The following is a 19,090-nucleotide window of genomic DNA, read 5'->3' as shown; positions in this document are numbered from 1 at the left end:
GTGTGGAGTGACTTTTGTCCAGTTCCTACAAGTTCTGAAAAGTTGCTCATCTCCCATATTTTTTCATCTTCATAAAAAGATTTGGTTACATCATTGCACTCAGAAGTTGATCATGTGATACAATAAAAGATTACAAAAGTGATATAATAAAAAATTGCATTTATAACCACATATTTGACTTCATCTTTCTTTATGGTGAATTTTAACTCTGTTAACACAGTTGTAATTTTGTCATTTTATTTTCCAGTAGTGAGGAAAACAGGCAAGAAATTTATTACACAATATGTAATGAGCGAGAGAACAAAACCTCCAAAAGTGATCTTAGGACCAGACTATTGTTATTATTCCAATATCTGAAAGATACTGCTCTTCTATCATCCCTGTCAAGAGTTTGATCCCCAACATTTCTAAAAATGTATTACAGCATTTCTAAAAACGTATTACATCTATCCCATCTTCAGAAAAGCTTCTTAGTATTCTAGGGAGGATCCAATGGGAGCATTACAAACAAAAGTAAAACATGGAGTGTGGAGTTTTAGACTAAGCAGGAAAGAGATTGCCTCAAGCTGCCATCTGTCAGCAACTACTTCACAAAAGCATCTTAGGATCAGGATACAAGTGCAAGTTAGTATAGTACCATTATGACAAAAAATACTCACTTCATTTGAAATACTTAATATTTGTCATAAATGGCTTATTAGATAAGGATTTATTATTTCTGCAGATGAAAAATTATGAGGTTTCTCTGCATAAATGTTGACATTCCTTCACAATAAAAACACCACTGATGTTTTGTCTGGTGTCATGAACTGATATGTGATTCTGATGACAATGGAACAATTGACGGTGCAAGGCTAACTTAACATTCCACTTATTGTGATAATTTTTTGTATGGTATGAAAGTGAAAGTGTAAAGTTTTGATAACAAATGTATTCCAGTGTATTATGTTTTGATTTTCTTTTCATCCACAACAGTTTCTACAGCAACTAATAATTATATGCTATATGATTTTTCTGCTTTCATTGTTCTTCAGAGTATAAAATGCCTTTCATTCAGATGAGCCAACTTTTATAGAATTTTAGAATTGGTGATGGGCAAAATTGCTACTTTTATTTTATTTATTTATTTATATTTCATTTTATTTATTTTTTATTTATTTAATTTTTTTTAATAGATCACGCAAAGTACTGCTGTAGTTCACAATGCTATTGTCTTTCTCAAGTACAAAACACTTACTGCATCCTGTAAATTGCTTGTATTGACTTTGTGTAAAAACAAGAAACTTGTATGTTTTGGACATGATATAAAGAATATTGGTAGTACAAGTGAACTTTTCATTTTGAAACTATGCTAAAACTGATGTTTCCCCTTCAGAGATAGCTATGCCTTTTTGTTTGTGACTTTATGGCTTAACTATATATGCTCAAAAACAAAGAGCAACACAAGTTCATCCACCTCTGCTTACACAGGTAATCAGGAAATATTTTGCACACTTCATGATCTCACAGATATAAAGAAATGTGTGAACTCTACACCTGTGTTTGTGATAGTGCAAGATTGCAACCACTCCAATTTAAGCACATGAACTGGGGAGAGAGAGAGAGAGAGAGAGAGAGAGAGAGAGAGAGAGAGAGAGAGAGAGAGAGAGAGAGAGAGAGAGCATGGCCAGTTTTATGCCCAATATTTCAAAGGCAGAGGGAGATGAATATGAAAATGAAGTAGACTGGGAGAAGGAAATGAAAGTAGAATGTAAGATGAAAAAAAAGTGGGGAGAAGCAGAGATGAAGGGGCAAATATGGAAGAGAAAAAACAAATGAGAAGAAATAATGGCATACAGCCTGTGGGAACTATTTGGGGTTTTCACTTACTGTATTGCCTCCCAAGTAACACACATAATCACAGAAAGCATCACTAAATATAATTATAAATAACTGATAATTTAGTTGTGGTCCGCATGGTTAGGAGTTATGTGAGGACCAGGGGTGAGTTGGTCACTAATGTTTCAAACCAGTTGGACTGGCCATGTTTCGTAGCTAAGGCAGCTTCCTTGGTCCGAGCTTCTAAGTTCTCAACTTAGAGAATTTAACTACAGGAATCAGTAGAGTGGAGAGAATGTATCTTAAGACTATTGGTCCAGTAGTGGCTGAGTGATGACTGGGCGTCTACTCGGACCAAGGAGTTAAAAGACAACTGCTGAAACAATAATTACTCCCAGTGAGGTCTAAACCACTGGATCAGTGGGTGCTGTGAACCATTAACCCAACTGTGACCTCATTGAATGTTTCCCTTTGTCTCACAACACAAGGGGGCAGTCACTTTAAAGATAACTCTCTTCCTTCACACAAAACTACATGCACCTAATTAGACATACCCTTCACTTGAAATTCAAAATCAGTATGGTAACTCCCACACCAGCCTCAGAGTGCCCATCTGGGAAGGGGGCCACAAATGTCCCCAGGTTGGACTGCTCTTCTGGCATCAACCTTGACACTCCCCACCTCAACTTTTTCTTCATTAACTTCTGCAACATGGTCTTAGAGGTATTACATCTAATTTTCAATCTGTAGAACACCACCTCTCCTCTACTAAACCTCATATTTTCCTCACTGAAACACAGGTATCTGAGACAACTGATAGTAACCCCTTTTCTGTTCCTTCCTACTTTCTCCATCCTTTTTTCAATCCAAAGCTGGATGTTGCATCTATGTGCACAATGACTTAACCTGCTCTCATGCCCATGCTCTTGAATCTTCCGAGTTTTTCACTACCTGGCTATGACTACAGAGTCACTCAAACTAAATTTATCTGTACTGTATACTTCTCACCTAATTCCTCTGACTATAAGAAATTCAGTAGTAGTAGTAGTAGTAGTAGTAGTAGTTAGACTAGGCTAGGTTTGGTTTGGTTTGGTTTGTCATCGTCATCAGAGAGAGAGTTACATTAGATGTCAGAGTGGTGACTGGGAGGAGAGGCAGGGAGACTTTTCACGGGAATTCATCAAATCACACTTAAAACACACTCAAAATAACTCACAACACCCAAATATACCCACAAAACTCACCCAAACGCACCCAAAAAACGTTTCAATCATCCGAAACACACAAAACACTCCACATCACCTCAAAATACCCCAAAAACTCACCCAAATCACGCTAAAAACATGTAAAACACTCGAAACACCCTAATATACACACAAAACTCACCTAACACAACCAAAACACGCTGAAAACATCCAAATCACCTCACAACACCCTAGAATACCCATAAAACTCACCCAAACACACTCAAAACATTCAGAACACACTCAAAACACTCTCAACACCCCAAACTACCCATAAAACTCACCCAAACACATTCAAAACACTCAAAACATCCAAAGCACACCCAAAACACACCAAAAACAACCCACAACACCACAGAATACGCCTAAAACACACCAAAACGCACCCAATACACACCACACACACTCAAATACACCCAAAAGACCCCAGATACTCCCAAACTCACCCAAAACACTTAAAACATCCAAAAATAAGCCCAAAACAAACTCACAACACCTCAATATACCCCCAAACACATCAAAATACTCCACGATATACTCAAAACACCCCACAGGACTAAAAACACATAAAATACACCTTAAAACATCCTAGGCCACACTTAAAACACCCTAAATTCACCCAAAACACACAGATAACAGCAAATATACATCCTAAACACACCTAAACAACCCCAAAGCACAATCAAAACACCCCAAAATATTCCTAAATGCATCCAAAACACTTAAAACACCAAAAACACACGAAATATTACAGAGAAAGAGGGCAGGAAGGGAAACTAAGCTAAACATTGTCTTCTTGGTATTTACCTTTTATGCCTCCTCCTCCTCCATCTCTTCTTACTTCCTCCTCCTCCTCCTCCTCCTCCTCCATTTCTCAATTTGTTCTCCTACTATTACCATCTACACGCCTGAGTTTGGAAACAGCTGGAAACCCCAGGAAAACACTGGAGATAACGGTAAATATTGATGGAGACACTGGAGCCGAGCGAGTCCCGGGGCCTTGATGACGTCACAGCCGAAAAGCCGCCGGCCCGCTGGGTTACGTACGTAACGTATTTCATTTTGAAATTGACCCCTAGAAAAAGTGAAGCTGGGCTCGAATGCCTTATATATTCTGACTTGACAATTACTTTAATAAATATTCACAATATCAAAATATCTCCAGCTAGAGTAGTTGTAAAGAAATATTAATATGAAATATGGAAAAAGTGTTGGAACCTTTGACACCATTAAAAACACTGAAAACTCGACTCATTTCACTTTACACCGGTAAAAAAACACTTTAAAAAATCTGAATTATTTTTTCAAGCATTGCAAAGTTAGTTACAAGCTGAAATAGAGAAATAAAAGAAACAAAAAATGACAAAATTACCACTTTTAACGGGACCATAAGCCTATTCAAAGTCCACATACTTAACTCAACAGGAGCGCAAAACACTTCAAATATCATAAACGATTTTTTGAAGCAATAAAATCTTCACTAAAACCTCAAATAAAAAATCGGGTTGGGTAAAAATCACCGTAAAAACCGCCCTTTATTTACGCCCAAAAAAAAAAAAAAAAAAAAAAAACAGCAAATTCAGCACATTTACTTAACTGAAGCAAGGAAAACACTTCAAAAGCAACGAAATATTTTTAGAAACCATAGAATCTTACTATACAAGCCAAATGAAGTCATTCAGAAAAAAATATATAAAAAATATTGGAACCCACAAGCTGGGACAGGCAGAAATCCATCATGGCGCCCCTCGGCGGTTATGTTACCTCAATTATTCCTTCCATGACAACAAAACCAGGTAGTGGCAGATATATCTGACCAGCGGATATGAAGGCTAGATATGGGGCTCCGTCTTGTGACATGTTTGGCTTACAGTAAGTGAGAGAAGCAAATAATGGCTGAAAACAATGACGCCCCGCCTCTGCCTCAGCTGAGGGCTTGTTTACATATTGACGAACTTTCAATATTTCCCTAAATCTCCAACTTTTCCAGACTCAGATGTAAACAAAATCTTAAAGTAAATCAACCACCTCAAAAATACAAAAAAAAAAAAAAAAATAATAAAACCTAAATAAAAGAGTACAAGACATTACAGGGAGGAAGAGGCTGTTGTAGTGAAGGCACCGCTGGACTCACCTTACGTAATCGTGCCTCTCTGGTGCTGCTTGGCCGTGCTAGGTGCAGGGAGAAGGTGCCGGGAATACGGGAAGACTTTTTGATAGAGCGTGTGGGGCAAGACTAGCCAGCCAGCCAACCAGCAGCACGGCCTCCCCAGCGCCACCTGTCACTGTTTCTTCAGCCATACTCAAAAACACACACAAAAGTTAACATGATATCAAATAATATGTCAAATAATATCCTCACTTCCCTTTCCCCACTCCACACCCACTACGTGATTATGAACGAAATTTTCACTCACTGCTACACCGTGTCACCGCAGCAAACACGAACGAGCCAGGATAGGCTCAACTAAAATGCTCTCTCTCTCTCTCTCTCTCTCTCTCCTCACGACTGTTTTTCAAAGTCACAAAGATGATTACCAGGGTTTTCAAAGGCGTTTCTCCTGTTAATAATGTAGAAATGTTGTAGATTTGTCACTATAACTGTAAAAACACCCTTAAAAACCGTGTCACTTCAATTACAGCCTTTTAAAAGCGTATTTATCCTGTTAGTAATGTAGAAATGATGTTATTCTGTCACTAGAACCGTAAAAACAGCCTTGAAAACCCGTGCAACTATTGAGAGAGAGAGAGAGAGAGAGAGAGAGAGAGAGAGAGAGAGAGAGAGAAATAAACACAACCACACACATACACACACAAACCAATGGATTTCTAAACCTGTGCGCTGAACTGATGGATCATGCTGAGGACTAAGCCTGTATTAAGTCAATGTATGCTGAATTTTACTGATTTTATCGGTTGATAATAGTTTTAATTTTTTTATGTTTTTGTGTTATCTTTTAATGTAATTTTATTACTTTTATATTACGTTTTTTTTTCTTATTATATTAATTTTTATCTCCTTACTCGGTAGCTGGTATATAGCAGCCTTGTTTGGTACATACAAACCAAAGCAGTGGTACATACGAGCCGGTACATAGCAGCCCTACAATGGTACATATAAGCCAAAGCAGTGGTACATAGGAGCCGATACATAGCAGCCGACGGTACATAGCAGCTAGCATTCTTTTTAATACTGCCTGAAATCCCATACTGACAACGACGATGGCAAGATAACTGGGTGTTTTAGTAATGAATCAGTGTCAACAAAAACAACCAATATATGAATTTTATTTTGTGACATGGAAACAGGGCTGTTACGAGGCTCCTTTTGCTCACGATACGCCCACATGAACTTTTCGACTCGTCCACCGAGGTGTGTCGGACGTCATTGAGAGTTCAACAAAGTATTCTATGCAATACTAGAATAATATACATGAATTAAAAAAGGCAGTTACGAAAAGGAAGTAACTCCCGAATCCAAGGCCTCACCTACCCTCTTCCCAACTAGCTCCCAGGCATGGGACGAACAGCCACACTATTTTCGTTGCATAAAATTAGCACTTTTGTTTCTATGTCGCCTTAGTATTTCCATACTTTCAACCAGCATGATAATGAGTGAGTAAAAGCACTTTTGCATACATTTCATATGTTTTGATGACTGCTAACGGTGACACTAAAAACAAAGAGGCACTGGCCAGAAGCGAAGCCCCGTGCGGTCATAACGTTTGGCTATATATATACTAGTTTTGAAATGCCCTTCACTGTTACCGAGAATTACTGAAGCACGCCTGTTAGCGCAATGGCCAGCGAGACTATGGGGGTCCATTGGCAATGCATTATATATATATATATATATATATATATATATATATATATATATATATATATATATATATATATATATATATATATATATATATATATATATATATATATAAAATGTGTGTGTGTGTGTGTGTGTGTGTGCGTATGAGGTGAACATTGATACACCAGAGTCATTTATTGCAACGTTTCATTTTCGCAGAAGGCATCATCTGGCTAAAGAGTAAAAGAAACAAAAAATACAAACCTTAGAAAACAATATGATATCCCATAGACGGCACATCAATGTAAGACATAAGCGACCGATTTAAGGGAGACAACCATTGACAAACATTGGTGAAGTTAACGAAAAACAATACATGTAAGTAAAATAACTAAATAAAAGACTAAAACACAAACAGCAGTAATATATGTTGAAAACAAAGAAGGCTATAATATTGCCAATCCAAACCTTGCGTGCTCCCGCTGGTGGAGTGGTGAAGGCTAACAAAACTGTGGCGCTACACGCGGTCGCCGTGGTGGTGTGCGGGTTATTTGTTATGGTCTCGGAACCCAAGGCTCCGAACAGAGTTCATAAAAAGATATAACCGTATTGATGATAATTGGTTATTCAAATCAGGTTTCAAGTGTTTAATGTAAATAGTTTCTAATATTCTAATGTTTGCAGGTGCGTCAGCTTTACGTAATATGTCGAAATCCTTCGCAAACGGATGATCATATGTATATGACGGTGGGGGGGGGGGAGATGACCAATGGAGGGGCACGGACACTCTCCCGGGGGGGGTGGCGATCACAGGACGGGAGGGGAAAATATCACGGAAAATCACGAACTCACTGTTATTAGTACAAAGGAGATGTAGCAAGGGCTATCTATCTGATTCTATCTATCTATCTATGGTGGCATAATTGGGGAGGGGGTTGAGTGGGTGGTGCAGGGAGGAGGGGGGGCCAACTTCATTGAACCAGCTTTGGGGGGCCCAGCTTGCAAAAGGTTGATAAGCCCTGTGTTAGGTGAAAACAAGCTCATGTGCATGTATTGTTTTTAATAAAATCTCAAACATACAAAATTGTTTGCATACAAGTCAGTCATTAGTGAAAACCCTTATTAAAACTGTGTAGCGTGAATTGTTTCAAATTAAGTCAATAGTAACATTTGCTTACAATGAGCGTGGAACAGTCAAGCATTCCAGCGGAGTGCAGCATTCTAACAAGGCAGGTAAAGGTGTCTGAATGGCCTTCCTGTCTTAGGACACGACTTCCAACACATCATCGTGTTCAGGTACAATACCATAATGCAATAAGGTCATGACTGATACAACCAATTCACGCTAAAATACTCTGCGGAGTAGCTTGTATTTGCACACGTGAAGAAGCGATACACGTGATAGAACATTTCTTTAACATGGCTGAATCTCAACATCGGGGCAAGAGACCTCGCTCTCACCCCAATGAATGACCTGTGACCTGGAGAGTTGCTAGACGCTCCCTGCATCACTGTTTTACTTTGCATAATCGCTAATAATAGACCATATTTCTTTACATTATATTTTCAGTTTATCTAGACAGAATAGGATAGTAAATAGGTATACCTAAGAGATGAATGCACCCAAAACGCGGAAAAGGTGTGAAAATACCAGCAAAGAGACGCTTTGACATTTCATTTCATAGCTGCCGTATGTACAGTGCCATGCAGCAAGTTTCATTAGTCATATTGGCCAACATCAGACTTATGGTACCTGGCGGCTGGAATTGCCAGCCGCGCCAATAAGACTGAAATGTTGGTCATGTCCAGCCGCGCGCTGCTTTGTTTTATATAAACAAAAATAACCAATGTGTCTGCCTCTCTCTTTCCTGCGATCAGAAAAAAATAAAAGGAAAGAATCGGTCCTATATGATTTCTTATTATTATTATTATTCAACTGACAATATCACAAGGTATGGAAGACCAGCAATTCACTTCGAAATAGCATAAACTTCAAGGAGCGAGTGGTAAGGCTGCTGCGGTCTCTGTGAGGGACACATTACCAATGGGCAGCACGCCAGGTAACTCCGCTGATCTGTTCGTCAGTGGTCAAGTGGGCGGAGCTCCGAGGAGCTAAAAAGACCTTGTGAGAACTGAAAAAGCCACATTCCATTCTCCCGCGGTGGCGGGACTTCAAGCATGGTCGGCGGCGCCACCTAGTTCGCCTGACAGTTCACTTCAGTTGGTAATTTGGGGTATTGCCTTTGCAACGGCACCCCTATTTTTTTTTTTTTTCTACTATTGCTGCTGTTTCTGTCTTATTAAATAGATCCTTTTTTTGTCACTGCCTGGAAGGTTCGGTGTCCCTCGCCTCCGTGGATCAAAGCGATCCCCCTTCGGCACCATACGACTGCGATGTCAGGGCGCTTTCCTATTTTTTTTTTTTTTCTTATCATTCAACCAATAGCCATATTCTATTATTAAATCCTAAATGGTCAGTTTTCCTTCTCCTCCCATGTACTCTTCTTATGCTAAAAATTTGACACCTACTACTTTCCCAACATTGGATTAAGAGATTTCTAGTATGTATCTAATTATTTGTTCTACCTCTTTCCCATCTCCATATAATCCCAACACAGGATAGAATACTCTGGGACCGTATTCTAAAAACACTAATGGCGCATCACCACCACTGTATATTCAAAGGGTTGAAGTTACATAAATGTTTAATGATGCTTTTATGGAGTGACGGATTAGCAAGATTTATACATTGTGAATAAGGGGAAAATTCTTGAGAAACCTGGTTAATCATCTCTGGCCTTCGAATATAGTCGTGGTGAGAGAGAAGAGCATTTCAGAATAAGGGTCACAGACGTAAGATCAGTTCAGTTCAGTTGGTATTTTGGGGTATTGCCTTTACAACGGCATCCCTATTTTTTTTTTTTTTTCTACTGTTGCTGCTGTTTCTGTCTTATTAAATAGATTTTTTTTTTCACCAAAGTGATGTAAACACGGAAAATTTGCGTTTGTAACGGTGGCTGTTCGACTTTGTTATTGTTCTACGACTCCTTTCTTTCATTTTACGTAATCAATATTTCATGTGCTTTCTTGTGCTGTGATGTGTTGTTCTGGGAGGTGGTGAAGGGAGGAGTATGTTGATGTGCTGGTGATGAAGTGTGTTGGTGCAGGGTGAGTGTTGTGATGCGCACATGTTGGTAGCTTAAAGGCGACGCTGAGGTGAGGCCGAGGTGCAGTACTGGTTATCTCGTCCTTGCGGCGTCCTTTCCCCTCTTCCCTCTCTGTAGTGCACATCCTCCTTGTCCACATCTTCTGCTCCTTCATAAATAAACACACCACGCCAATAAAAAAAATAGAAAGAAAGAAAAAACGGTGGAATAGAGATCCTGACCGCTGCCAAGTCTAGTTGTATCACCCCCACCTGCCCCCCAAAGGCTGCAGTCGTAAAACCTCATTAGTAAAACCTTAGATGGTAGCGACGGAAACCAGTTGATCTATTTGGTAGGTTGGTATCATAAGGTTAAAAGCATCTTCATAGGAATATTCCATCCAAGGTGACCCTGAGGCAGCAGGAGTGTGCAGGGGCGTCAGTGTAGTGGCGGCAGAGCTGTTCTGATGTTTCCATAGCTAATGAAAATCACATTGCATTAAAATTTTAGCAGTTTTAGCCCACCAGTTACCTCATCAGTTTTTTATTGTTTTCTATAATTACTTCACTAAAGGCCACCAAAACAATTTTATTTATTAGACTACAGTCAGTGTTTTACAGAGAAAGCACTGGAAAAATCAGTTCCAAGTAAGAACAAGTTTTGCTGGTGGCATTTTTCTCCACGATGTAAATGATAGCCTATTTATTGAATTTGCTATAGTGAAGTGTAGTACACTGCATATAGGATATGCAGCATGTAACAGGAAAAAACTACTTCATTAACTACTTGTTTGTCTGCCCTTTATCTCAATGCCAAAATGATTAATGGCTTCAGGTGTTCTCTCTCTCTCTCTCTCTCTCTCTCTCTCTCTCTCTCTCTCTCTCTCTCTCTCTCTCTCTCTCTCTCTCTCTCTCTCTCTCTCTCTCTCTCTCTCTCTTCAAGATTCAATTATAGAGTTAAGTCCGGCTGGGGCTCATCAGTTAGGTTAGCACATGGTAGGGTTAGGTTGGGCATAATCAGTACATCAAAGTTCTGTGCCAGACTCTCCAAATAAGTAATAGGTTGGGTGTGAGGGATACTTCATTAACCTCATATTTCCTAGTGTTTTTTATATGATTCATGTCACTGATCATTTACAATAAAAATTAAAAGTTTTTGTGATTTTCTCCCCTATAAAACCTTCAATTCCCTTTAGGTTCTCATCATTATAGGAAATAGGTGATTTACAATGAAATGAAGGCCAGGACACATAAATCACATAAGCAGGTGTACATTTTTTATAAAGTGGTGAAAATACTAGAGAGAGAGAGAGAGAGAGAGAGAGTTCTCACAAGCATCACAGATTTGCCTTGTCTTCCAATGTTAAGAGAAGTATTTTGCTAAATAAACATATGATGATATGTCATCAGCTACACTTTGCAGAGCACTAAACAGCAAACCAGCTTAACTTAAGCATTAAATAACTTTCTGGAACATTTCCTTCGTACTTATACAAGTAAAGACAGTTTTCAAAGTATGTATTTTCACTAAAGCTGTAATAACATCATAATTTCATATTTCATTATACTCTGTAGAAAGCATTGCATGATAATCAGAATTTGAAAACTTGGATAATCTGCAATCACATGCAAGCTTTAACACAACTTCAGGTGTCAAGTGGCACCACATGACCTCATTGTTGGCTCTTAAATCAATCAAATACAGGTGTCCAGTACCACTTACCAAGGGCTAATTTGATATCGGCAAAATACAGGAGTAAGGATCTTAAAGTTATACATTACAAAGAGTATTATTGTATCTTCATTTTTCATTTTGCAAATAAGTAGGTTTAAAACTTTAGTTGTAGTATAATTATCTACAGTATTAACACATTCAAAAGTTAGTGTCATTAGGAAAGTTAGTAATATTAGTGAACATTCATAAGCAGCTGAATTATATTAATGCAAATACTATATGGTCAATAATGTTTTCTCAAGTTAAAAGAATAAATAATCATGAGCATCCCATCTATTATAATCACCTGTACAGTTCTACAGTACTTTAATCCTAGAAAATATTCTTAAATATATAATGGTGCAAAGTTTCTAGAACTACATATTAAATTTTAATGAAAATTTATGAAAATTATCAAGCACACACAAGATGCCATGCCTCAATAAAGTAGTCTATTACTGATATTTTGTAGAGATTACATTCTTTTCTGTAATGTACTCATTCATAAAACTTAAAGCAAACATATTGTAACAGTGATGGAGGAGGTAGTAATGAAATGTCTCCAATCTTGGAATACCAATAAAACAATGCAAGCTGGAAGATTATTATGGCAATGCTCATCTGTAAACTTGTTACATTCTTAATAAAGTTAGTAGACCATGTACCGTATACATTTGGTGATTCATACATTTATCACAACAATGTAAGATATGTTGTGTACATCAAGAAAAATACAAATATTATGTAGTAATTGGCTTTTAATTTTTATATAGCATTGACAGTGCATACTGATTATTGTCTTCAGTGTTTGTTGTTCGGGACGTGGTGCACTCTGAGCCTCCAGCAATCACCTCCTTAGGAAGACTTGCTCCCCCTGCCACCTCTCTGGACTGCTTAGTGTAGTGACACTGACACTGCAGGAGACAGGACACCAGTGGCAGCAACATGTCTCAACCAGTGCAGCAGGTGGTGGGGGGCCAGATGGTGCAAGTACAAGGGCAGGTGGTCTCTGGCACTCAGGTGGTCAATAGTGCAGGTCAGTGGATGTTACCTTCATGCTGTAACTACATTGTCTAGCAGGTTTGTTAGTAGTGTTATATTGTGCATTATTCCTTTCTTTTATGTACTACATTCATGCTTTTGAGGATCATTCCCTTCCTGTATGCTTTTACTGGTAATCAATTTCCTTCACAGACCTATTTGTGAGGATCATTTAATTTGTACAGTACATCTTAGATTTTGAATAATGATCAATTTCCTGTACGTTGTTGCTGAGATTATATTCTCTAACTTGTTTACAGTTTTAGAGTCATTTTTTTTCCTTTATTTTCATGGTTTTCATCAAGATTGACTGTTATTCCCTCAGGCCAGGTAGTGATGTCAACAACAGCTGGTCTGACAAGTCTGAATGGACAGCAGTTAGTGACACAGTTGGTACCAAGTCAAGGCATGCAGGGTCAGGTGGTGCACCAAGCAGCCACTCCTATTGGTGTCACAACCACGCTTGCATCAGCCATCTCTCAGGGACAGGTAGAGTGGATAAATCTTTTTATAAACTATATTGGACTAAGAAATTTAAGAATCACCAGAAAACATAGTTAAAGCTTGGGAATATGTAATATGTTGTAACTTTTTGGACCAGTAATATATATATATATATATATATATATATATATATATATATATATATATATATATATATATATATATATATATATATATATATATATATATATATATATATATATATATATATACTTTTATTTATTTTTTTTTTTTTGCATCTCAGGGCAGTCATTGAATTGATTTGTAAGTGAGATTTAATATTCCCATCATCAATATATATTTTTGGTATTTATACACAATATCAACAAGGTAGAGAGTATTAATAAGAGAAGAATTTTACTTAGAATGTGGAGTGTTAAAATAGGTGGAGGCTCTTCTGTCTTGGCCACCTACTTGGCCTAAAGGAAGCAAAGCATCAGAGATAGATAGATAGATAGGCAGAACTCTAACACAGCTTTCACTTATTATTTTATGCTGTAAGATAAACACAACTGAGTGACATTGTATTATCCCAGCACCAACTTTCCCTAACCTATCACATATCCTTTTAATTTACTTATTTTGCTTCATGGGTGAGTAGTCAGACATATACCTATTGGCTCAGAGTCCCAGGGCACCATATCTATATTCATATAGTGGCTGGTACAATGAACTACCTTACAGACCATAGTTTTAATTAGGATTATGAGCATGATTATATGTGTATTGAGATCAAGCATGTGATATGCCTTCCTCCTTTAGGTGGTAAGTGGACAAACTGTTCAACAAGTGGTGTCTGGGCAGCAGATCCAGACAGTGGCTAGCGCTCAACAGACACAACAAGTAGTGGCAGCTCAGCCCAGTTTAGTGACAGTCCCAGCTGCCACTGCCACCACACAAGTCAAACCTCCACCCATCCAAAACCAAGTTGTACCTGCTCCCCCATCCTCCACTAATGCCACTGCTGATACCACTGCCCCTGTGAGTTTCCTCAGTCACCATATATATATATGTATATATATATATATATATATATATATATATATATATATATATATATATATATATATATATATATATATATATATATATATATATATATATATATATATATATATATATATATATATATATACAGAGAGAGAGAGAGAGAGAGAGAGAGAGAGAGAGAGAGAGAGAGAGAGAGAGAGAGAGAGAGAGAGAGAGAGAGAGAGAGAGAGAGAGAGAGAGAGAGAATGTTTGTGTTCTGTGTTATATTGAGTGCCACACCCAGTTCTTTTTAAATATCATTGCAGTCTTTCCTTCAAGTGATGTACAATCTCACCACTGTCATCTGTTCTAGGGCATATGCTATTTAAGCATTTTTCCTTTCTCAACTTTTCTTGTGTCCTTTCAAATATTCAGCCTATCCTTTTGTCCCCTAAAAATAGATTTCTCAGTCTAATTCATCCAAATTGTTAATTTTTTTATTGTATATTGCTATAAAATCATGTCACTTTTCTTCAGTTGTTAGCACTCACATGATATTGTCACACTTCATTGTAGTATCTTCATCCAAAGTGAAAAGTCACCTTTATGTTCTTCAACACCCTATAGTATGTATCTCCAGATACCTTGTTTAAATGCTTTTCTTGTGACAAGTTTTTCCACATCAAATAGTACCTTAATTTACTCAAGATATTATATGGTTTCTAAGTGTTTAGTAATTTATGTTCATGCTTGTCCTCATCCACTTTTCTCTCCTCTCCAATTCCATCATATGACTTATTAAATTTCACTTCTGATCTTGATTCTTCCATATGCATGATTTAAATAAACTCCCCCCATTCTAAATTACCAGTAATTTTTCTAACAGAAAGGTGATCATGATATCTCTGTGTGTGTGGCCAAGGGCAACAAGAACCCAATAAAAAAAGGCCCACTGAGATGCTGGTCCCCGAATAGGGTCTAAAGCGGTAGTCAAAAACTGAAGGAAACCACCCTCTTGAAGGAGTTCAAGACATAAGAAGGTGGAAATACAGAGGCAGGCAGGGTGTTTACCAGAGAAAGGGATGAATGATTGAGAATACTGGTTAACTCTTGCATTAGAGAGATGGACAGAATAGGGGTGAGAAAAGAATAAAGTCTTGTGCAGCGAGACCATGGGAGGAGGGGAGGCATGCAATTAGCAAGATCAGAAGAACAGTTAGCATGAAAATAGTAGTAGAAGATAGTAAGAGATGCAACGTTGCAGCGATAAGAGAGAGGCTGAAAACAGTCAGTTAGAAGAGAGGAGTTGATGAGACAAAAAGCTTTTGATTCCACTCTGTCTAGAAGAGTGGTATGAGTGGAACTCCCCCCAGACATGTGAAGCATACTCCATACATGGATGGATAAAGTCCCTGTACAGAGTTAGCAGCTGGAAGGATGAGAAAAACTGGCAGAGACGTCTCAGAACGCCTAACTTCATAGAAGCTGTTTTAGCTAGAGATGAGATGTGAAGTTTCCAATTTAGATTATAAGTAAAGGACACACTGAGGATGTTCAGTGTAGAAATGGGGGACAGTTGAATGTCACTGAAGAAGAGGGGATAGTTGTCTGGAAGGTTGTGTCAAGTTGATAGATGGAGGAATTGACTTTTTTGAGGCATTGAACAACATTAACTTTGCTCTGCCCCAATCAGAAATTTTAGAGATCAGAATTCAGGCTTCCCTGCATGAACTGTTTACTTCCTGAAGGGTTGGACATCAATAAAAAGATGTGGAAAAGTGCATGGTGATATCATCAGAATAGGAGTGGATAGGACAAGAAGTTTGATTTAGATCATTGATGAATGATAGGAAGATAGTGGGTGACAGGACAGAACCTTGAGGAATACTGCTATTAATAGATTTAGGAAAACAGTGACCATCTACCACAGCAGCAATAAAATGGTCAGAAAGGAAACTTGAGATGAAATTACAGAGTGAAGGATAGAAGGTGTAGGAGAGTAGTTTGGAATTCAAAACTTTGTGCCAGACTCTATCAAAAGCTTTTGGTATATCTAAGGCAACAGCAAAAGTTTCATCAAAATCTTTAAAAGAGGGTGACCAAGACTTAGTAAGGAAAGCCAGATCAGCAGTAGAGTGGCCTTGATAGAACCCATAGTGGCGATCAGACAAAAGGTTGTGAAGTGATAGATGTTTAAGAATCTTCCTGTTGAGGATTGACTCAAAAACTTTAGGTAGAGATTAGAACAGTCACCCTTTTTAGGACTGAATGTAGGCAAACTTCCAGCAAGAAAGAAAGAAAGGTAGATGTTGACAGACAGAGTTAAAAGAGTTTGACTAGGAAAAGTGCAAGCATGGAGGCACAGTTTTGAAGAACAATAGGAGGAACCCCATCAGCTTCATAAGCCTTCCAAAGGTTTAGGCCAGTGAGGACACAGAAAACATCATTGTGAAGAATTTTAATAGGTAGCATGAAGTAGTCAGTGGAGGAGAGGAAGAAACAAGCCCTGAATCATCCAATGACAGACAGAGTTAAAAGAGTTTGACTAGGCAAAGTGCAAGCATGGAGGCACAGTTTTGAAGAACAATAGGAGGAACCCCATCAGTTTCATAAGCCTTCCAAAGGGTTAGGCCAGTGAGGACACAGAAAACATCATTGTGAAGAATTTTAATAGGTAGCATGAAGTAGTCAGTGGAGGAGAGGAAGGAACAAGCCCTGAATCATCCAATGTAGAATATTTTTGCAAAGGTTTGAGCTAAGAGTTCAGCTTTAGAGATAGATGTGATAGCAGTGGTGCCATCTGGTTGAAATAAAGAAGGGAAAGAAGCAAAGTTATTGGAGATGTTTTGGGTAGGTGTCATAAGTCACGAGGGAAGTTAGATTTTGAAAGATTTTGACACTTTCTATTAATGAAGGAGTTTTTGGCTAGTTGGAGAACAGACTTGGCATGGTTCCATGCAGAAATATAAAACGCATGAGATTCTGGTGATGGAAGGGTCAAATACCTTTTGTGGGTCACCTCTCTATTATGTATAGCACAAGAACAGGCTGTGTTAAACCAAGCTTTGGAAGGTTTAGGTTGAGAAAACGAGTGAGGAATGTATGCCTCCTTGCCAGACATTATCACTTCTGTTATGTGCTTGGCACACAGGGACGGGTCTCTGACATGGAAGGAGTAATCATTCCAAGGAAAATCAGCAAAATACCTCCTCAGGTCCCCCCAACTAGCAGAGGCAAAATGCCAGAGGCAACTCCACTTAGGGGGATCCTGAGGAGGGATTGGGGCGATAGGACAAGATACAGATATGAGATTGTGATTGGAGGAGCCCAATGGAGAAAATAGGGTAACAGCATGAGCAAAAGGATTAGAGGTTAGGAAAAGGTCAAGAGTGTTGGATGTATCTCCAAGACGGTCAGGAATACAAGTACAGTGTTGCACTAATTGCTTTAGGTTGTGGAGGATAGCAAAGTTAAAGGCTAGTTCACTAGGATAGTCAGTGAAAGGAGAGGAAAGCCAAAGCTGGTGGTGAACATCAAACTATGATGTATATTGACAAAGAAAAATGATGATGGTATGTGTGTTTGTCCCCATAGGTGCTCAACAAACAGAGGATCACTGAGCTGGTGCGGGAGGTGGATCCTACAGAACAGCTAGAGGAGGAAGTGGAAGAAATGCTCCTTTCCATTGCGGATGACTTCATTGAGTCTACTGTTAATGCTGCATGTCGCCTTGCCAAGCATCGTGGGGCTCGATCACTTGATGTGAAAGATGTCCAGATGTATCTTGGTGAGTTCAAGTATATCATAGTAAAGATAACGTATTGGGCTTTGAGTGTTGGATCCCTTTGGGTGTGTATATTGTAATGCTCCTGTCTTAAAGCGTGATCCTATAGGTGTGTGTGTGTGTGTGTGTGTGTGTGTGTGTGTGGTTGTTTGGTTGCTAAAAGAGACAAGAAGTGGTTTATTCAACATGGGTTGAGTATGGGAAGGTATGAAAAAGTCATCATTGTTAATTGTATTATCAGCTGGAAAATGTTTTCATCCAGAATTCTAGATGAATACAATGTAAGTGGGGCTTGAAGCATGTGACTCCATTTTAAAGTACATTTGATATGCTTCAATTATTGTAATTCATCACATACATAGATAGGGCAAACATTTCAGTAAAGTATAATCTTGTTGTTAAGAGGATGAAGATGCTTGTTCTCATTGAACTCTTTATTAAAAAATATAACTACTTTCAGAGCGCAACTGGCACATGTGGTTGCCAGGATTTGGCACTGATGAGCTGCGGCCTTACAAGCGAGCACCCACCACAGAAGCTCACAAGCAACGGCTGGCACTTATCAGAAAGGCCATTAAAAAGTACTGAGAGGCTGATTGCATCCCAGCTGACCAAACAAGCCTTTTCTGGCCTATCACAGTTCCTAAACTGCATGTGTGTGATGCTCAGGGTCATTTTGGCCTAGATCCTAGGGTATAATGTCAGTAGGAAGATCTGTGTTAGACTTGCTCAGAAAAGCCTAAAGGTATTCCTTTTGAAATTTTTTGTTTTCACTTCGCTTTGCCACTTTAAGTAGCAAGAGAAGGAATTAATTTATTGTATCATTAAGAAATTAGTATAACGATAACCATTGCTGTGAGTATTGATTTTATATTATCAGGTATTTCCCAATTTCTTATGATGTTTTCCCCATGAAATTGTAATTAACTGGGTACTGATGTGGACTTGAACCAAGTTTCTTACTTTACATTTAGTATGACATATGTTTCCAGTGGTTGACATCTGTGATGGAAGATGGAAGGGTAGTTATGGGAATGAGCAAGTGTAAGCATTGTTTATGCACTGA

The 19,090-nt window shown here is 38.4% G+C and overlaps 1 protein-coding gene and 1 long non-coding RNA gene across 10 annotated transcripts in view; one reads left to right on the top strand and one right to left on the bottom strand.

Moving 5' to 3' along the window:
• Positions 1-7,422, bottom strand: part of LOC135107655 (uncharacterized) — an 18,145-nt gene extending 10,723 nt beyond the window's left edge. Inside the window, exons 1-2 of one of the 2 annotated variants that reach the window (XR_010271878.1) lie at positions 7,336-7,422; positions 5,197-5,353 (exon numbers count right to left, since the gene is read on the bottom strand). This is a non-coding gene — a long non-coding RNA (uncharacterized LOC135107655). Of the gene's footprint in view, positions 1-5,196; positions 5,365-7,335 lie in introns of both variants that reach the window. The other variant, XR_010271877.1, reaches the window with a different exon arrangement.
• Positions 7,423-9,697: 2,275 nt separating this feature from the next.
• On the top strand, positions 9,698-18,912 carry LOC135107652 (transcription initiation factor TFIID subunit 12-like). Of its 8 annotated transcripts, XM_064017751.1 has the most exons (7): positions 11,723-11,768; positions 12,261-12,374; positions 12,532-12,762; positions 13,093-13,256; positions 14,034-14,252; positions 17,835-18,027; positions 18,485-18,912. In XM_064017751.1, the coding sequence occupies exons 3-7, from the start codon at positions 12,672-12,674 to the stop codon at positions 18,610-18,612; spliced, it is 795 nt and encodes a 264-aa protein (XP_063873821.1). In that variant the 5' UTR covers positions 11,723-11,768; positions 12,261-12,374; positions 12,532-12,671; the 3' UTR covers positions 18,613-18,912. The 8 variants fall into 8 exon arrangements, with proteins under 8 accessions (XP_063873823.1, XP_063873817.1, XP_063873815.1 ...); XM_064017753.1 differs by lacking the exons at positions 11,723-11,768; positions 12,261-12,374 and adding an exon at positions 9,698-9,720; XM_064017747.1 differs by lacking the exons at positions 11,723-11,768; positions 12,261-12,374 and adding an exon at positions 9,842-9,930.
• Positions 18,913-19,090: the final 178 nt, after the last annotated feature.

Source organism: Scylla paramamosain, chromosome 15, assembly GCF_035594125.1.
Source record: "Scylla paramamosain isolate STU-SP2022 chromosome 15, ASM3559412v1, whole genome shotgun sequence".
NCBI classification, from domain to species: Eukaryota; Metazoa; Arthropoda; class Malacostraca; order Decapoda; family Portunidae; genus Scylla; species Scylla paramamosain.
The sequence above is the reverse complement of the archived record's forward strand: the minus strand, read 5'-3'. Positions and strand labels throughout refer to the sequence as shown.